At 31.3% G+C, this 15,297-nt stretch overlaps 1 protein-coding gene and 1 long non-coding RNA gene across 2 annotated transcripts; one reads left to right on the forward strand and one right to left on the reverse strand.

The window, feature by feature from the left end:
- Positions 1-640: 640 nt before the first annotated feature.
- LOC114393388 (26S proteasome non-ATPase regulatory subunit 2 homolog A-like) lies at positions 641-998 on the forward strand. Its single transcript, XM_028354710.1, has one exon. The coding sequence runs from the start codon at positions 663-665 to the stop codon at positions 996-998; it is 336 nt and encodes a 111-aa protein (XP_028210511.1). The 5' UTR covers positions 641-662.
- Positions 999-12,585: 11,587 nt separating this feature from the next.
- Positions 12,586-14,650, reverse strand: LOC114393176. Its single transcript, XR_003662477.1, has 6 exons — positions 14,560-14,650; positions 14,381-14,479; positions 13,726-13,884; positions 13,425-13,511; positions 13,208-13,279; positions 12,586-12,836 (listed from the first exon to the last, which is right to left on the reverse strand). It is a non-coding gene; the product is annotated as an uncharacterized LOC114393176 (long non-coding RNA).
- Positions 14,651-15,297: the final 647 nt, after the last annotated feature.

Consider the following 15,297-nt stretch of genomic DNA (forward strand, 5'->3'; position numbering starts at 1 on the left):
GTAAAAAAATTAAAGCTGATTTATTTATTTTTATCAAAAAATAATACACTCACCTTAATTTTCAAATTTCAATGCATTTTCAGGACAAGTTTCAATGCATTTATAAAAAAATAAGGAAATTAATTTCCTTTTTGACTATTAAGTGGTTAAAAAAATGCCAAGATATATATATATATATATATATATATATATATATATATATATATATATATTTCTAAATAAGGGAGAAATACATATACATCAAGAAAGAGAGAGCATCTTCCTTCTATGACATTTACCCCAAAAAAAGCCTATTCTATACCAGCAGCTTCTATAGATGACATAACAGGAGCAGATTCAATAGCTATATATATTCACCCAGCAGCAAAAACTGCTTGAGCTGATGTGCAAACAAGACCGGCTAGGCTTACGGTGCCTGTGATGATTGGTAAGTGAACTTGAATGCTTGAAAGAGGGTACCCTTCAGAACTACACCTACTTCATATCAATCGTAGAGGAAGATGCAGCAAATCCCATTAATAATCAATTAATTAGTGGATTTTGAAGAGTAGGCGGGAATGGAAAGTTCTTGTTCAAATAAAAAAATTTCTCATTCAAATATATATATATATATATATATATATATATATATATCACCGACAACACTTGCTGGACTAATTACCATGTTGCATGCATGCCTCGATATCAAAGCTATCATGTTAGGAAAATACCACTATGTTCTCTACTTCCTCGTTTTGGCAATGCAGCCAAGAATGTTGTGGATTGTGGATGAGAACTTAAAGCCGCTATCACTGCCTGTTTGTGTTGGCCAAGCAGTAAATGTTGTAGGACAAGCAGGTCATCCTAAAACAATCACTGGCTTTCAGACCCACTACACCCCTATTCTGCTCTGTGTTGGGGACAGGGCAAAGCTGGCAATGGAAAAATACCTTCCCCTGTCACCAATTCTTGAAGGTTTTGTAAATTTGAAGGAGAATCCAGATTACATAAAAGAGTGAGAGGATCGATCATGGTGATGCCTTTTTCTATATATATATATATATATATATATATATATATATATATATATATATATATATATATATATATATATATATATCAATTATGCTTTATACTAATAACAATTCATTGTGAACTAACAAAATCTCCTATTTAAGCACTAACTGCTCATTTTCCATGTCTATTAAAACAAACAACAGAGACCATTTAATTATAGTCATGGACATTAGGAAATTGGTTCCAAATTGCAAGGAAAACAAGAGTTGAATAGCCAAACTTCCCAAGTCTCGTCATGTCGAGTACTAGAGAAATTCTCATAATTATTCACAAAGGTTTCGTATTCTCATAAGTGACCTAACGCCACCAAATAAAGGCAGCAAGACACATCTAATGGATGGTATCGGATTCAAAATATACCATAATTTTGTAGAAGGATCTCTAATGAACATCAATATGATTTAGGGCTTAGGGATTTTTTTTTTAATGTAGATGCAGAGAAAGGGAGAGGTTACCTATTGAGAGTGGCAGCAACGGGAAGCACGCAGAGTGAAGGGAAGCCGTGAGTTTCTTGACTTTTTTAGGAGGGGAAGCCGTAGTTGGAGAGGGAACCCGTGAGTTTCTTCATGTTTTTAGGAGGGGAAGCCATAGTTGGAGAGTCTGTGTGGGGTTTGGAGAGGGAAGTCGTAGAGTTGGAGAGGGAAATTGGGATTTTGTGATTTTTTTGAGAGGGAATTTTTTTTTGCTGGAAAAAAACATGATTTATTTTATTTTGAAGAGAAAAGAGTGGAAAAATAATATTTAATTAGTAGAGGTTATAAACCTCCGCAAATTAAGCACAAAAAATTGTAGTTTTTAATAAATTAAGGAGGTTTCTAAAACCTCCACAAAATAACCTCCACTATTTAAAATTTTTTTTGTAGTGTAATAACTTATAAAAATAACAAGTGCTTGGTGGATCAATACTGTTTAAGAAACATTAGTTACTTGCCTTGCCTAAGTAATTGTCTTATTTTAAGCTTTAGTTAAAAAAATCTAATTTTTACTTATTTTGTGGTAGGATATATATGTAAGTTGAAAATGAGAAATATTTATATCTTATAGTTTGATAACTATAATTTAAATTTGTTTCTAGATTAATATTATGAGATTGTAAGTAATGTGATATTGTAATGAAAATAATATTTTTAAATATTTTACTTTAAAATTAATACATTTTTTATAAATTGATTCTAGTTTATTTATTGTAGAAAAAATAAAATATTAATTTTTTTTTACAAAAAACAACATCGGTTTTGGCCAAAACCGATGTCGTAAGAACATTCAACATCAGTTTGGCCTAAAACTGTTGTTATAAAGGTACTTTCTATATCGGTTTTTTTAGAACCGATGCAAAAAACATTTCAGAATACACAATTCAACATCATTTTTTAAGAATCGATGTTGTCATGCACCTTACAACATCCGTTTTGATCAAAACTGATGTTTTTTTTTTGGCTTTTTTGTATATTTCTTACTATATGACATCGGTTTTCGTAATAACCGATGTCGGGTAGTGTATGTTAACATCGATTTTTTGAAAATCGATGTTAACGTTGATAAAATTAACGTCGATAGTTTCAACATCGATTAAAAACCGATATTGCAAGTAAAAAACAACAGATGTTAAAAACCTATTTTCTACTAGTATCTCATCCAAAGACAAGACTATAGTCAGGTTTATCAAATCTAGTTCACTCTCAACTTCTTTTGTTTTGCCAATAACTTTTGTATCGTTCACTCTCAAGATTAACCTAGATTTATTAATCATCATGATTAGGGTATTTGATCCTTATAATCTATTGACACTATAAGGTATTTTTGCATGTTTTGATTCTATAGACTCACTATAAAATTAATCTTCGTTCAAGTGCTTAATCAATCTAAAAGTTCTTTGTTTCTCTTCAAATATATTCTATGCAAAAATAAATCTTAAATTCTTTCTTATAAATTTAACATATATTGTCAACTTGTCTATATTTATTGATTGATTTAGTTGACTTGAGGTTTATATTTTTTATCTACTTAGCTTTCAATTCACTTATTTATTTAATCTTAATTTAGTTTTGCTTATTCTTTAATATGCATGAAGAAATAAATCATAAAACATTCTTCATCCCCAACCTAGATAACAAGTGCGGTCATTATCTTGAAACTTGGGTAAAATACTAATTATTGTACATAAAAATGAATGTAAGCTTGTAGCAAAGGGTAAAAGAAATTACCTAACATATATCAGTTGGAGCTTTGTCCTAATTATCAACTTTATTAGGAAGAGTCATCACAAAAACATCAAACCATTTTGAGTATCAACTAAAGCATGAAACATGAGAAGCAAACCTGTTACAACCATATTAGCAATTTGTTATGTATTCTTCATTCTCCTTCATGTGTTTTCTCAAAAGTTGCAAGAATGGCCTTCCACTCCAATGGCAAAAGAAAATTGCAAGAGCGGGTAGCCCCAGGAGCAAAATAAATCAGAGAAAAAGAGAGAAATTGATTATTTTTTTTTAAATCCCAAATTAATATTTTTTTATAGTTTGCTTCTTTGGATTTAAATATATCGTGTGGCATTATTGGGTATATTCTTTTACGTTGTCTATATGGATTCAGCGTTATTTACGAATATGGTATTTACTTAGTGTATTTTAAGTATAAATTAATGATAGCGTTAAATATAATTTAAGGATATAATATTTACTTGTCATAATTAATGTTTTATATTTTTCTTCTATCTTGATTGGGTGTAAATCCAACATTAACAAATCCTTCCCATTTATTTGCATGTCTAATAATTTTTTAATTAAATTGATTGACACGATATATTGGCAAAGTAATCCTTATTGTAAAAATTGATTTGATTAAAATTACATAGATATTAGTATGAAATTATTTATTCAAATTGTATTCGGCCAAAGGAATACTCAATTTGGCCAAATAATATTGTACCTATGATGATAAGTGTGTGACAATTATAAGGTATTTTCATATGAATAATAGTCGGTCCAAAGAAAGACTATTATTTGACATAATTTATCGTCAATATTTGATTGTTGCGTTCAGAGTACCAATTGCTAATTAATTTCTCTATCCAAAGACTTGTAATTAATGTTGTGTTTGGTATCTTGTGATGGGTCTGTTATGCAAAATATTTGCATGTTTTGTTATATATAATTTTATATAACTTAATTATATGAGAAAGTTGTGTAATTTTAAGACCTCTCATCTACTATATTAAATTGTCTTATATTTTTTGTTAAATTGATTGAAACAACAAGTTGTCAAAGTAACCTTTGTTGCATAAGTTGATTTGATTGAATTTACATAGATGTTGCATGGAATTATTCATGCAAATTGTGCTCAGCCCAAAGGAAGACACAACTTGGCAAAATAATTACATGTTTGCGATGGTAAACATGTGATGATTATAAATAATGTGATTTTTCATGTGAATAATGATATATTCAAAGAAAATCATTATTTGACAGGAATTATTATCAAATTGATTTTCATGTGAATAATGAAATGTTAAAAAACAATCATTATTTGACCAAATTAATCATCATATAAGTTTTTCATGTGAGCAATGGAGTATTCAAAGACAACCTTTGTTTGACATAACATATCACCAATGTTTGATCAATGCATTGAGAGTACCACCTACAGATAATCCTTTTCAATCCAAAGATTGAAGATTAATAGTGTGTTAGGTATCTTGTTTGGGTCTGAAAATTTACCATAAATATAATTTGTGCATTGTATGTTTATTTTCTCTTCTTTAATTCTTGTTGTTTCTACTACTACGGTTTAAAATACTCATATTATTTGAATCCCAAAGTTGCATGTATAAAATTTAGAATTTGAAAAGAAAGCCAATTCAGGGTTGAGGATATTGCAATTTTTTTTATTTTTGAAGAAGAAACAAGAAAACAAGATAAGGAATTTCCTTGTTGCTTTTGTAAGTGAGGCATAAAAAAAAGAGTCCCAATTACACTATTTAGTGTGTGAAGAACAATAAACTTTTTATTTTTGTTTGTTTTAAAGTTATTTAGTTTTGTACCGAAGGATGTTAGTGGGTAGATTTTGGTTCTAATACTCACAAAAGCATGTCTATATGATGCTACTCGGGCCTGTCAGCCAAGGCTATAGACTCATTGAACACATCAGTGTAGTGCTCGTGCGGCCCGGAACATCTAAGGGCATCACAAACCTGTTATTGACTCAAACTTCCATGGCCTAAGCGGCCATAGTCCCTATAAGAAGTTGGTCGTGGTGGGTTACCCCCACATAGCTATTTAGTAGGCTGAGGTCTCATTTGTTAATAGAATTAACCAGACAAATTGCTCCACCAACTAAGAACGACCATACACCACCACCCGAGTCATCCACCAAGTGATAATGAACGATTCTTCTATGTGGGCGATGACATAAAGTTGTAGTTGAAACTATGAGAACTTTTATGTTTCTTTAAAAGACTCAATTTCATTTGAATTTGGTTGAGACATATATTGAGCTATTTATTAAACCAAATTTTATTTCTAATTTGGACAAATTTAGTTATTCTTGTTCAATTAGAAATAATAAAGTTAGTCTCTCTTGTGATTCAAATATTGCATTTTACATCTCTTAATAGAGAATTTGGATGTTTGTGTTATAGGAAATTCTAGATCCTTTATATTGGTTGGACCTTATAGTCTATATTGAGTAAATAAAGGGAAAATGAACAAACAAAATGGAATTCAGGTGCTAAAAGAAATATGGATGTCTTAGAACTAATACATACATATATTTGTGTTCTACTCCATATGGATTCATGGAATGAACGAATATATTTTATTATATTCATAGATAATTCACCTTTATTTTATTATGAGAAGTTTCGGCCTCTAGACAATTTAGTCTTTCAAAGCTAAAGTTGAACTTCAACTTCAACTAGAAAAGAAAATTAAGGTTGTCAAATCTGACCGTAGGAAATACTATAATAGATATGACTTAAGGTGCAACATTTGAAGTCTCCCATTTTTTTTCTTCAATAATTATGAAATTGTTCTACAACATATAATATTAGGTAAACCTAGGATGAACAAAGTTATAGAATAATGAAACTATACTTTTACAGATATGGTAAGAAGTATGATTATTCTCTAAAGTCGCTTTGGGGAAAAGACATTAAAGAATGCAATTTATATCCTTTTAGGGTACCAATTAAAGTAGTCACTACCCTATCGGTGTGAGTCGGGAAATTCCAACATCAGGCATATGCACATTTAGGGATGTTCAATCGAAGCAATGCCTTATAGGCTGCATAAAGGTAAGTTAGAGTTAAAGATAATTAGTTGCAATTTTCTTGTTACATTTAAAGCTCTCGCATCTATAAGTTTTCCAATTCCACTTTAAGATCATGTTCGAGACATGCAAGATTCCTTGAGGAAATTGAATTTGGAGGGAAAGAAAACATAAGGAGCGTTGTCTTTAAAGAATAATTTGTTATTGACAATAGATAAGTCTTTGTACTTATCATTGTTCAAGAAACGGATATGGTAATTAAATAATGATGTTACTCCTAACATTATTAAAAGACAAGATAATACTAAGATTCCCTCTCAAGCACTACCTAAAGTTCAAACTCAATAAACTCAAGAAGTGTCATTAAAAAGATCCACTAGAGAAAGGAAAAATATAATTTGAATGATTATGTTATATTTCTTTAAGAACACGGATATGACATTAGGTTGACTGAAAAAGTCTAATTGACTTTAGTCAAGTCATGTTGTGCTCTAACTCTCAAGTAGATTGATGCCATAAATGATGTAATAAAACCGATGGTTGAACATGACATTTGGGATATCCTCAAATTGCTTGAAAGTGTGAAACCTTTAAGTTGTAGATAAATATATAAAGTTTGTCTTGTTGCCAAAAGTTTTACAAGAAAGAAGTCATTGATTACAAAGAGATTTTCTCTCTAATTTCTTAGAAATACTTTCTTATGACTATAATGACATTGTAGATCATTTTGACAATTGTTTTGCATAGATGGATGTAAAAACAATGATGAAACAATTTATACAGTGCAACTAGAAAACCTTGTTTAAGATGATTTAAAGTCTATGGTATGCAAACTAAAGAAATTTATTTATGCATTTAAACAAGTCTCTCGTCTATGGTATTACAAAATTCATCAAGATTACTTCTTATGGTGTTAAGGTAAATTTGGTTGATGGTTTCATATACTAAAAGTTCAGTGGGAGTAAATTTATTATTTTGGTATTATATGCTGAGGACATTCTACTAGCATCATACAGTCTATTGTTGCAAAATAATTATATTACAATTTATCATGTATTCTTAAGTTTCTTTTTATTGTCCTAAAATAATTTTTAGTGGGAGTCCTAAGGTGATATATGAGTAATCTTGGTATGCAACACTAGAAAGTAGTGAAACACATTATGCACTAATTAAAGAGAACAAGAAACTACATGTTTTCATATCGAAAGTCTAGATGTTTGGAGATCACTTGGAATTTTGACTATGATTTTTATGGAATATCTTAATAGCAATCACTCCATATCAGGATCCACATTTAACCATATTGGTGGAGTTAATATTTTTTGCTATGAGACATCATATTAGAATTTATAACTGTTAAGTTATTGTAACTAGCTTGCCTGTTGTTGCCAACATTAAAAAGCCATTGGGTGTTTATTGGAACAATATATTAGTGGTCTTATTAAGGATTGAACCAAGTAAAAGTTTATTGACATAAATTATTTGGTTGTTAAATTAAAAATTTAGAAAATACATATTTGTATAGAACATATAGGGACTCATTTCATGCTAACTGATCAACTTACTAAAAATATGACACTTAAAGTTTTTCATGAGCACATCGCTCATATGGGTATAATTCATGATAGTATCTTAGTTTAGTGGGAGTCTAGCTTATGTTCTATATCTTATGGTTTACAAACATTTTGTTGTTTGGATTTTCTACATAAATAAAGTTAATGTTTATCATCTTATTATAAACTTGTGTTATGTTTTTTTCTATATGTGATATTTTTTTGCATTACATGTTATTTTCATGTCGCTTATCCATATTTGATCTATGTCATCAAGTATAAGTGATAATGGTGATCATTGTGGCTTAGTCAGGTTAGATTGTGATGAAAACTACAGTGGTTCCTAATTGTTATATAAGATGAACCAGATTGTTTAAGGGAAGTCTAAAAGTAAATAACATTGGTTGCACGCCTAAAGAATTTTGTGATATAAATGTTTAAAGTTAATATGAAGCCCAAGTGGGAGATTGTTAGGAATTTTATAATTCCTAATTAATTGATTAATATGGGCTACATACTATATTGTAACATTTATATTAGTTATTTACATTTTTTATGTGCTCAATATAAGTGATCTAATTTGATGAGCCTATTAGACTATCAACAGAAAATTGATATGAGCTTAATGAGCGGAAACCAGTTTGGCCCATTAGGGGATAATGAGAACCCTAATAGGTTTAAAACATGAGGCATGGTTATGGTCCCCAAGACATCAAATCATAAACAGTTTTCTCCTCTTTCCATCTGAAGAAAAAATGAAGGTCTCAAAAGGAATAAAGAGATTTGGTTGAGGAAGGTCATTAAACCTATTGTTCGTGACTGTTCTCTGGATTCTATTGCGTCTGCTTCATCAAACATTATGAATCCAGGTATTCCAAAAAATATTTTTGATAATCTAATATTTGTAATGTATTCTTAGTGGTTATTAGTATTTTATAAGGATACCCTAAAATTCCAACAAGAACTACACCTCTTTAAAATTATGTGAAGTCTGACTTGTATACTGTAAAAAGTGTCAACTGATGAGACATATTGTCAATTAAACCATTTGACTAAATACAAAAAATAAAGGACTAAAAACTTCATTTAATTAAGAGTTGAACTAAACAAAAATCACAAAAGGAGACATAGACTAGAGGCAAGAAAATATGATCACACGTTCACATGTACTCACACAAAAACACAATAAATGCAGCAGACCGAATTTCCCTATGTGGACATACACCATTTTTTCTAGTACTAAAGTATTGATTTATTTAATTGAAACTAACCAATTAGGTTCGCCATGAAAAATAGAATTCAATCATTGATCCATTTTTGAGAAGTTACACATAATAGTATATTTGAAGAGAAAACCAAAGAGTAACCACAATATGTGATTAAATTCAGTAGATTCTTATGTAAAATTATTAACCCTAAAGATACAATAATATGGGAAAGAAAAAATTATTTCAACTATTAATAAAATTGGAAATGCTCCTTGTTTCAAAGAGGAAAAAACGGGTTATTCGCATTTCATTTGATGGCATAGATGATGGAGTCTGTCTATGAAACCAACATAAACAAAGATCAAGGCTTCAAATGATCTTTATTTTTAATGAATGTGAAATCATGGTTCTCTTATTTCAATTCCGACCTTAAATTTTTCACCATTTTTTCCTCATCACGAACATTAGACTAGACACCTTAGCTTATTGTAATCAAATAATACTATATTTGAATCTAGATTCAAAACCATAAGATTCCTTTGAGCAGTGCCCAAACAAAAGCAACAATATTAAAGAGAAAAAAAAAATCATATGAAAGACATGTCAACAATGAACCAATTCAGCTTAGCATGTTATGACCAATTCAGCTTCTATACGTATGAAAATCCACTAACATAAAAAGGGAGCAAAATTGAGAATAAATCAAAAGTACTTACACTCTCTTCTTTCTGTACACACTCTCTCTTCTTTCTTCGAGAACTTTCATTTGTTTTCTTATTTGAAAACATTAAGAGGAGCGATGCAGTCAAGTCTAATAGAACCTTTCCGCATAAACCGCAAACGCGGGAAACAAAACACATTGAAATTTCAAAATCACTAGGATCAATGAATATTCATGAATGGCATGAATGTCTACAATCTTGTTTTCCTCCCATTGTCTACAACATTTTTGGATATATTATAACAAGTGAATTTGGATTGTTTATATTTGTAGTCCTATAGCTTGTTCAATTCTACGTTTTGTTTTGGATGTGATTTTCCATATTTCAGAATGTAAACTTTAAGAAATCATTAGTTATAACTTTTAAGTTGATTATTGACTTCTTAATGAGTTTCCAAACACAACATCTACATTAAATAAAATAAAAATAGAGAAGAAGAGAGAATAGTACTAATAGTTTACTGGCAAGAATTGACGGAAATGTTAGCATAGATGGTTTCCAATCTGCTGGGGCAAAGCCTGCAACAATGACTACACCACTCCATTTCCATGTTTATGGCAACAGTTGTGTGCTTTCAGTTTCAAAGTGACATAAATAGGCTAAACCGCGTGTTTTAAATCCTTGGGAAGCCATTACATATCCTTGACTAATCATATTATGCACTACACATTTATAAAATATACAATACGACACAATATAAATATATCATTGCATATTTTTTTTTATTAAGACGTAATTTCTTCATGAGTTTATTTATTAAAAATGCCTTTTTAAAATTTCAAATTAACTTTTTATTTCCTTAATTTCAATTAAAAGTAATTTTCATCTTCTAGGTTTTATTTTTTGAATTAATTTTATCTCTATTTTTTTAAATTGAGTAAATTTGATCTCTCTTTCAAATTTCATATACATAATTTTTTTAATCCTTTTCTTCTTCCAAATTCACCAACCAAAATGCCAAATTTTACTAAAAATGATAGCCTTGTTTATTTCTATTTTCATTTTCATGATTTTGTTTTTTGTTTTGACATTGAATGATATAATTGTCACCTAGTTTTCAATGTATTTCCAGTTTAAAAAAAATTGTTCAGAAATAGAGAGAAAATATTTTCTTTGTTCATGTAAAAATATTTGAGAGAAACAAAATATGACTAAATTTAAGATGATGATTTTGTAAGTAAAAGAGAAAACTAAAAAGGTTTTTTAAGGTAAAACTACTCTTAATTTTCTTGTCACTTCAAGTCCTAATCTCACATTCTATAAAATTCTTCATTTTTTATTATCAAAATTTCACTAAATTTCTTCTGAACTTTTATCCTAAATTCATCATAAATTCCAAGTATTTGGACAGAAAATGAGAGTAAAATTTTCAAATAAAAGAAATTCATCAAAGAGAACAAATTTGCATAATTTAAAAAATAGAGAGATTACATTAATTAAAAAAGTTAAGATAAAAATTATGTCTAATCTTAACTAAAGATCCAAAAATACATTTACTAGTATTTAGATATTGTTGTTTTATTATATGATTTTACTTGAACCATTATAATTTAAATTTAAAGATATTCATATATAAGATATTTTATGATTTTAATTGATTCATCAACTAGATGATCACATGTTTGTCATCAACTTGCAACCAAACATTTGTGAGATTGTTAGCTCAACTAATTTGACAAAGAACACATTTTCCAATTAAGAATGCTAGTGAGTTTATATCTCATGCTTTTAATGAATATATTTCATATTGAACATCCAGTAGCACATGTTCGTACACAAAATGGACTAGCACTAACGTTATTAAAGATCTAAAATTTATTGCAAGGTCATTTTTCATGAGATGAAAACTTTTAATGTCTCACTACTACAAAAGTAGCTTTTTAAGACGCGAGATTTACATCGGTTCTTAAAGAACCGCTTTAGTATAGGACGCGGTGACATTTTTGTAATTAGGGAGAGAAATTTTGTTTTTAAAGTCGCACATTCTAAGGCGGTTACAAATAACCGCCTTAGAATGTTACCTTAATGCAAGACAACGACGGTCCTCTGATAAGCCCATCTTTGTTCCTCACACGCGTGGCCCATACACTAACCCCTCTCTCTGCTGAACCTCACTCTCTCTTTCCACAACATAGCTGAACCTCGCTCTCTCCCCTCTCTCTGCTGTGCCCTAACTCTAACCCCTCTCTCTATTGTGCCCTTCGCTCTCTCTTTCCACAACATAGCTGAACCTCGCTCTCTCCCCTCAAACCTCGCTCTCCCTCAAACCCATCTCTCTCTATCTTAAACCCCTGAAAGTTCCTCGAAACCTCGCTCTCTCGAAACCCACCTCAAACCCCTGAAAGTTCCTCGAAACCTCACTCTCTCGGCAATGCCCATTGTGTGCAGTGGAGCTCGTGCTGTGAGTACGTGAGAGAGCCCGTGCCTGTGACCTGTGTGGCATCTCCCAGAAGTGTAGCTGCTGTGACCCGCCATGGTCTTTGCAGCTTAGGTCATCGTACCGGTAAGTTTACAAATCTCCTTAGGGTCTTTAATTTCTGCTACATATTTCCCCCATTTTCCTGCGTTGAACTTCTCTGTACATGCTTGATGGTTTCCTGTTCTAGACCTAGAGAGCTGACACACGAAAATAGCCTAAATACTACGAGGCCTTGGCCAAATTTTCAAACCAAATAAATGAGAATCTGGTTTGGCCCATTAGTTTTCTTCGATCCTAACTACCATCTTAATTAATTGTAAGTTGTTAATTTGATACACTAGCATGGTTCACAAAGGCTTTTCATTCCATTTCTAGATTTGGGAGATGGGCTCTCTATTGCAGTGCCACTAAAATTGTCAAATGCACCCGCATGTACTGCATTCTGTAACCACTCAAATAATTCTTCCTCAGTCATGGTTTCTTCGATATTAGGTGTTGGCATATGCCCACCTCTTTGACCTGAACTAGTTCCTTTGCCAGAATTATGCTTGGACATTAAATTTGTGTTCACATGAAAACTTGGCTTATGAGTATTCGCTGGACATCTCATGCCCTGCAATAAATATGTTCATCATTAATGCCTTGTGGATCTATAATCTCCATACAAGTCTCATTAAGCAAGCTATTCGGTGAATCATGCAAACCAGACAAACTAAAATAGAGATTACATATCTGGACTCTAGAGAAATATGCCTATATCACTATGAAACATGGCATTGCTAGAGAGAACAGTTTTTTAAAATCAGAACAAAACTATGCTGTAATATTTAAAACTCTTTTTTTCAAACAGACAATCCTGCCTGGTATCTTATGTGAGCTGAAACAAATTCTTTCAAGCATGTCAAACACGTGCGCACACACATCTAACAACTGAGTTCTTAAATGAAATATGGTCAAAATATGAAGATTAAAAAACTAAATTACCTGACAGATATACCATTCAATGGCATCATATATCCTGCTACCAGCACACACATATGCTGAAGGAGCATCAACCTAAAGTAAAAACAATTCAAATTATTAAGCAAAATTTTTTTCTGACTATGTATCTCATAGAACCAGGAATTGACTCATAAAATTTGAACTATGGGTTATAAGGTGTTATCCAATAAGACTTTCAAAATGGTACGTTGATTCACACCTTCTGCAATAAGCCAAAAAGAAATGGTTGGGAAGATTGTTCAACCCATCCATCACCATCCTTAGCTTGATGAAAGTCTTGGCAATCCTTTAAAACAAAAACAACAAAAAAAAAACCCACCATAAAACATTAGTGCCAACATGCCATGATACATATGAAAAATACTCTCTTAAGGGAAAGCATGCTGAGAGAGACATAATACTGACAAATATTTTGTAATTATTAATAGACTTAGCCAACTAACTATCAGTTAAGCATGCCACCTAGGCTTCATTGAGAACAAAAAAGATTAAGAAGAAACCTGGCACCATCTTGCCCGAGACTTTTGTTTCCTGGTGTGTATCCAGACATGAAAGCCAGCACATCTTTTGCAGGCTATTCACCTTGAATCACCAAATGGATCCTTGCCATCTGCATCAGATCGTGCAAATCCTGAAGGAAAGAATCCATGCCTACCATTCTGGCAAATCAGTTGCATTCACAGCCAAAGTTAGAAAAGAGAATAATAAATTATATCCAAAAATAGATTAGAAGGTTCTCTAAATGGTCTTCAGAGTCTACTGAGCACAGGCAAGAGACAGCAAACTGCCCCTTCCAGATGAAGAAAAATACATGCATGACTACACTACACATCAAAATAATGATGTAGAAATCTTCTAAAATCCCCATTAAAACATTGGTCATTAGAATTCCATTGTTTTGGAATATATATATATATATATATATATATATATATATATATATATATATATATATATATATATATATATATATATATTATGATTCATGAACAATGAATGTTCATCTCTACTAAGTCTTCTACCTCTTCATGGTTATTATCCCCAATACTGATGAATATTATTCCTGACCACAATGTGTTTGACCCAAAAAGCATAGTTCCCTTTCCACTTACCATAATACTAAAACAGTAGGGGAAAAAAGTATAAATCATATACCTTACAAGAAGCATCATGAAATCTACGAAATACACTCAAAATCTCCTCTCTCCTTAGCTCATCATCATAAGCTTTTCGCTTCAACGAATCCATTAGAATCTAGGAAACCATTATAACCATAAAGTATTAGGGAAGGATTATCTCTTGATTTTCAGGGAGAACAAAAATTTAAAACTCACCTCATATGCATTTTGAAGTTTCTTAAAGGCTTCTACAGCCTTCTCATTACCCATATTTTTATCAGGACGTACCAACATTGCCTGATAAGCAATGAAAACAGAGATTCTTAGTAATGAGGAGAGTTATCAAGCAACAAAAAGGATGGTATTTAAGTTATAGAAGAGCATTAAACTTTCATCCTACAAATAACTCAATATCCAACCACACTAATAACTCCCAACAATACAAAATCTTAGAAAGACACAAAAGTTCCCGTTTAGAAAGATACAAAATCTCGATGCTTCGATTTCCTTTTCTGCTCGCTGTTTCTCCTCCAAAACAGAAGCCACATCAAGCTTAAGTTGGAAAAATTCCCGTTTAGCATGTTCCAATTCTCTCATAACTTGTGAATACTCAATATCATCATCATTCTTGCTTGGTTTCCCATACTCCTTTAGTGGTGCCACATCTCGCATTCGAGCTTTTGCCTTGTAGCTAGATTCCCCAATCATAGAGAAAAGGTCTTTCACTGTCTATTTGGCATTGGAAAGCTTAGCTTCTGCTTGAGCTTTTGCAGATTCTGCTACCCGTTTGGTCTCTTTGTACCGAACCATATCATTGCTTGCTCTGTGGAGTTCTTTTGCTTTAGAAGATTGCTTCTGAGTAATATTTAACAAAACAATGATGTTTTCAAGTGCTCTAAAAGGACGCCTAAACATTCTATACAACAACAACAACAACAACAACAACGCCTTATC

Source organism: Glycine soja, chromosome 17, assembly GCF_004193775.1.
Source record: "Glycine soja cultivar W05 chromosome 17, ASM419377v2, whole genome shotgun sequence".
NCBI classification, from domain to species: Eukaryota; Viridiplantae; Streptophyta; class Magnoliopsida; order Fabales; family Fabaceae; genus Glycine; species Glycine soja.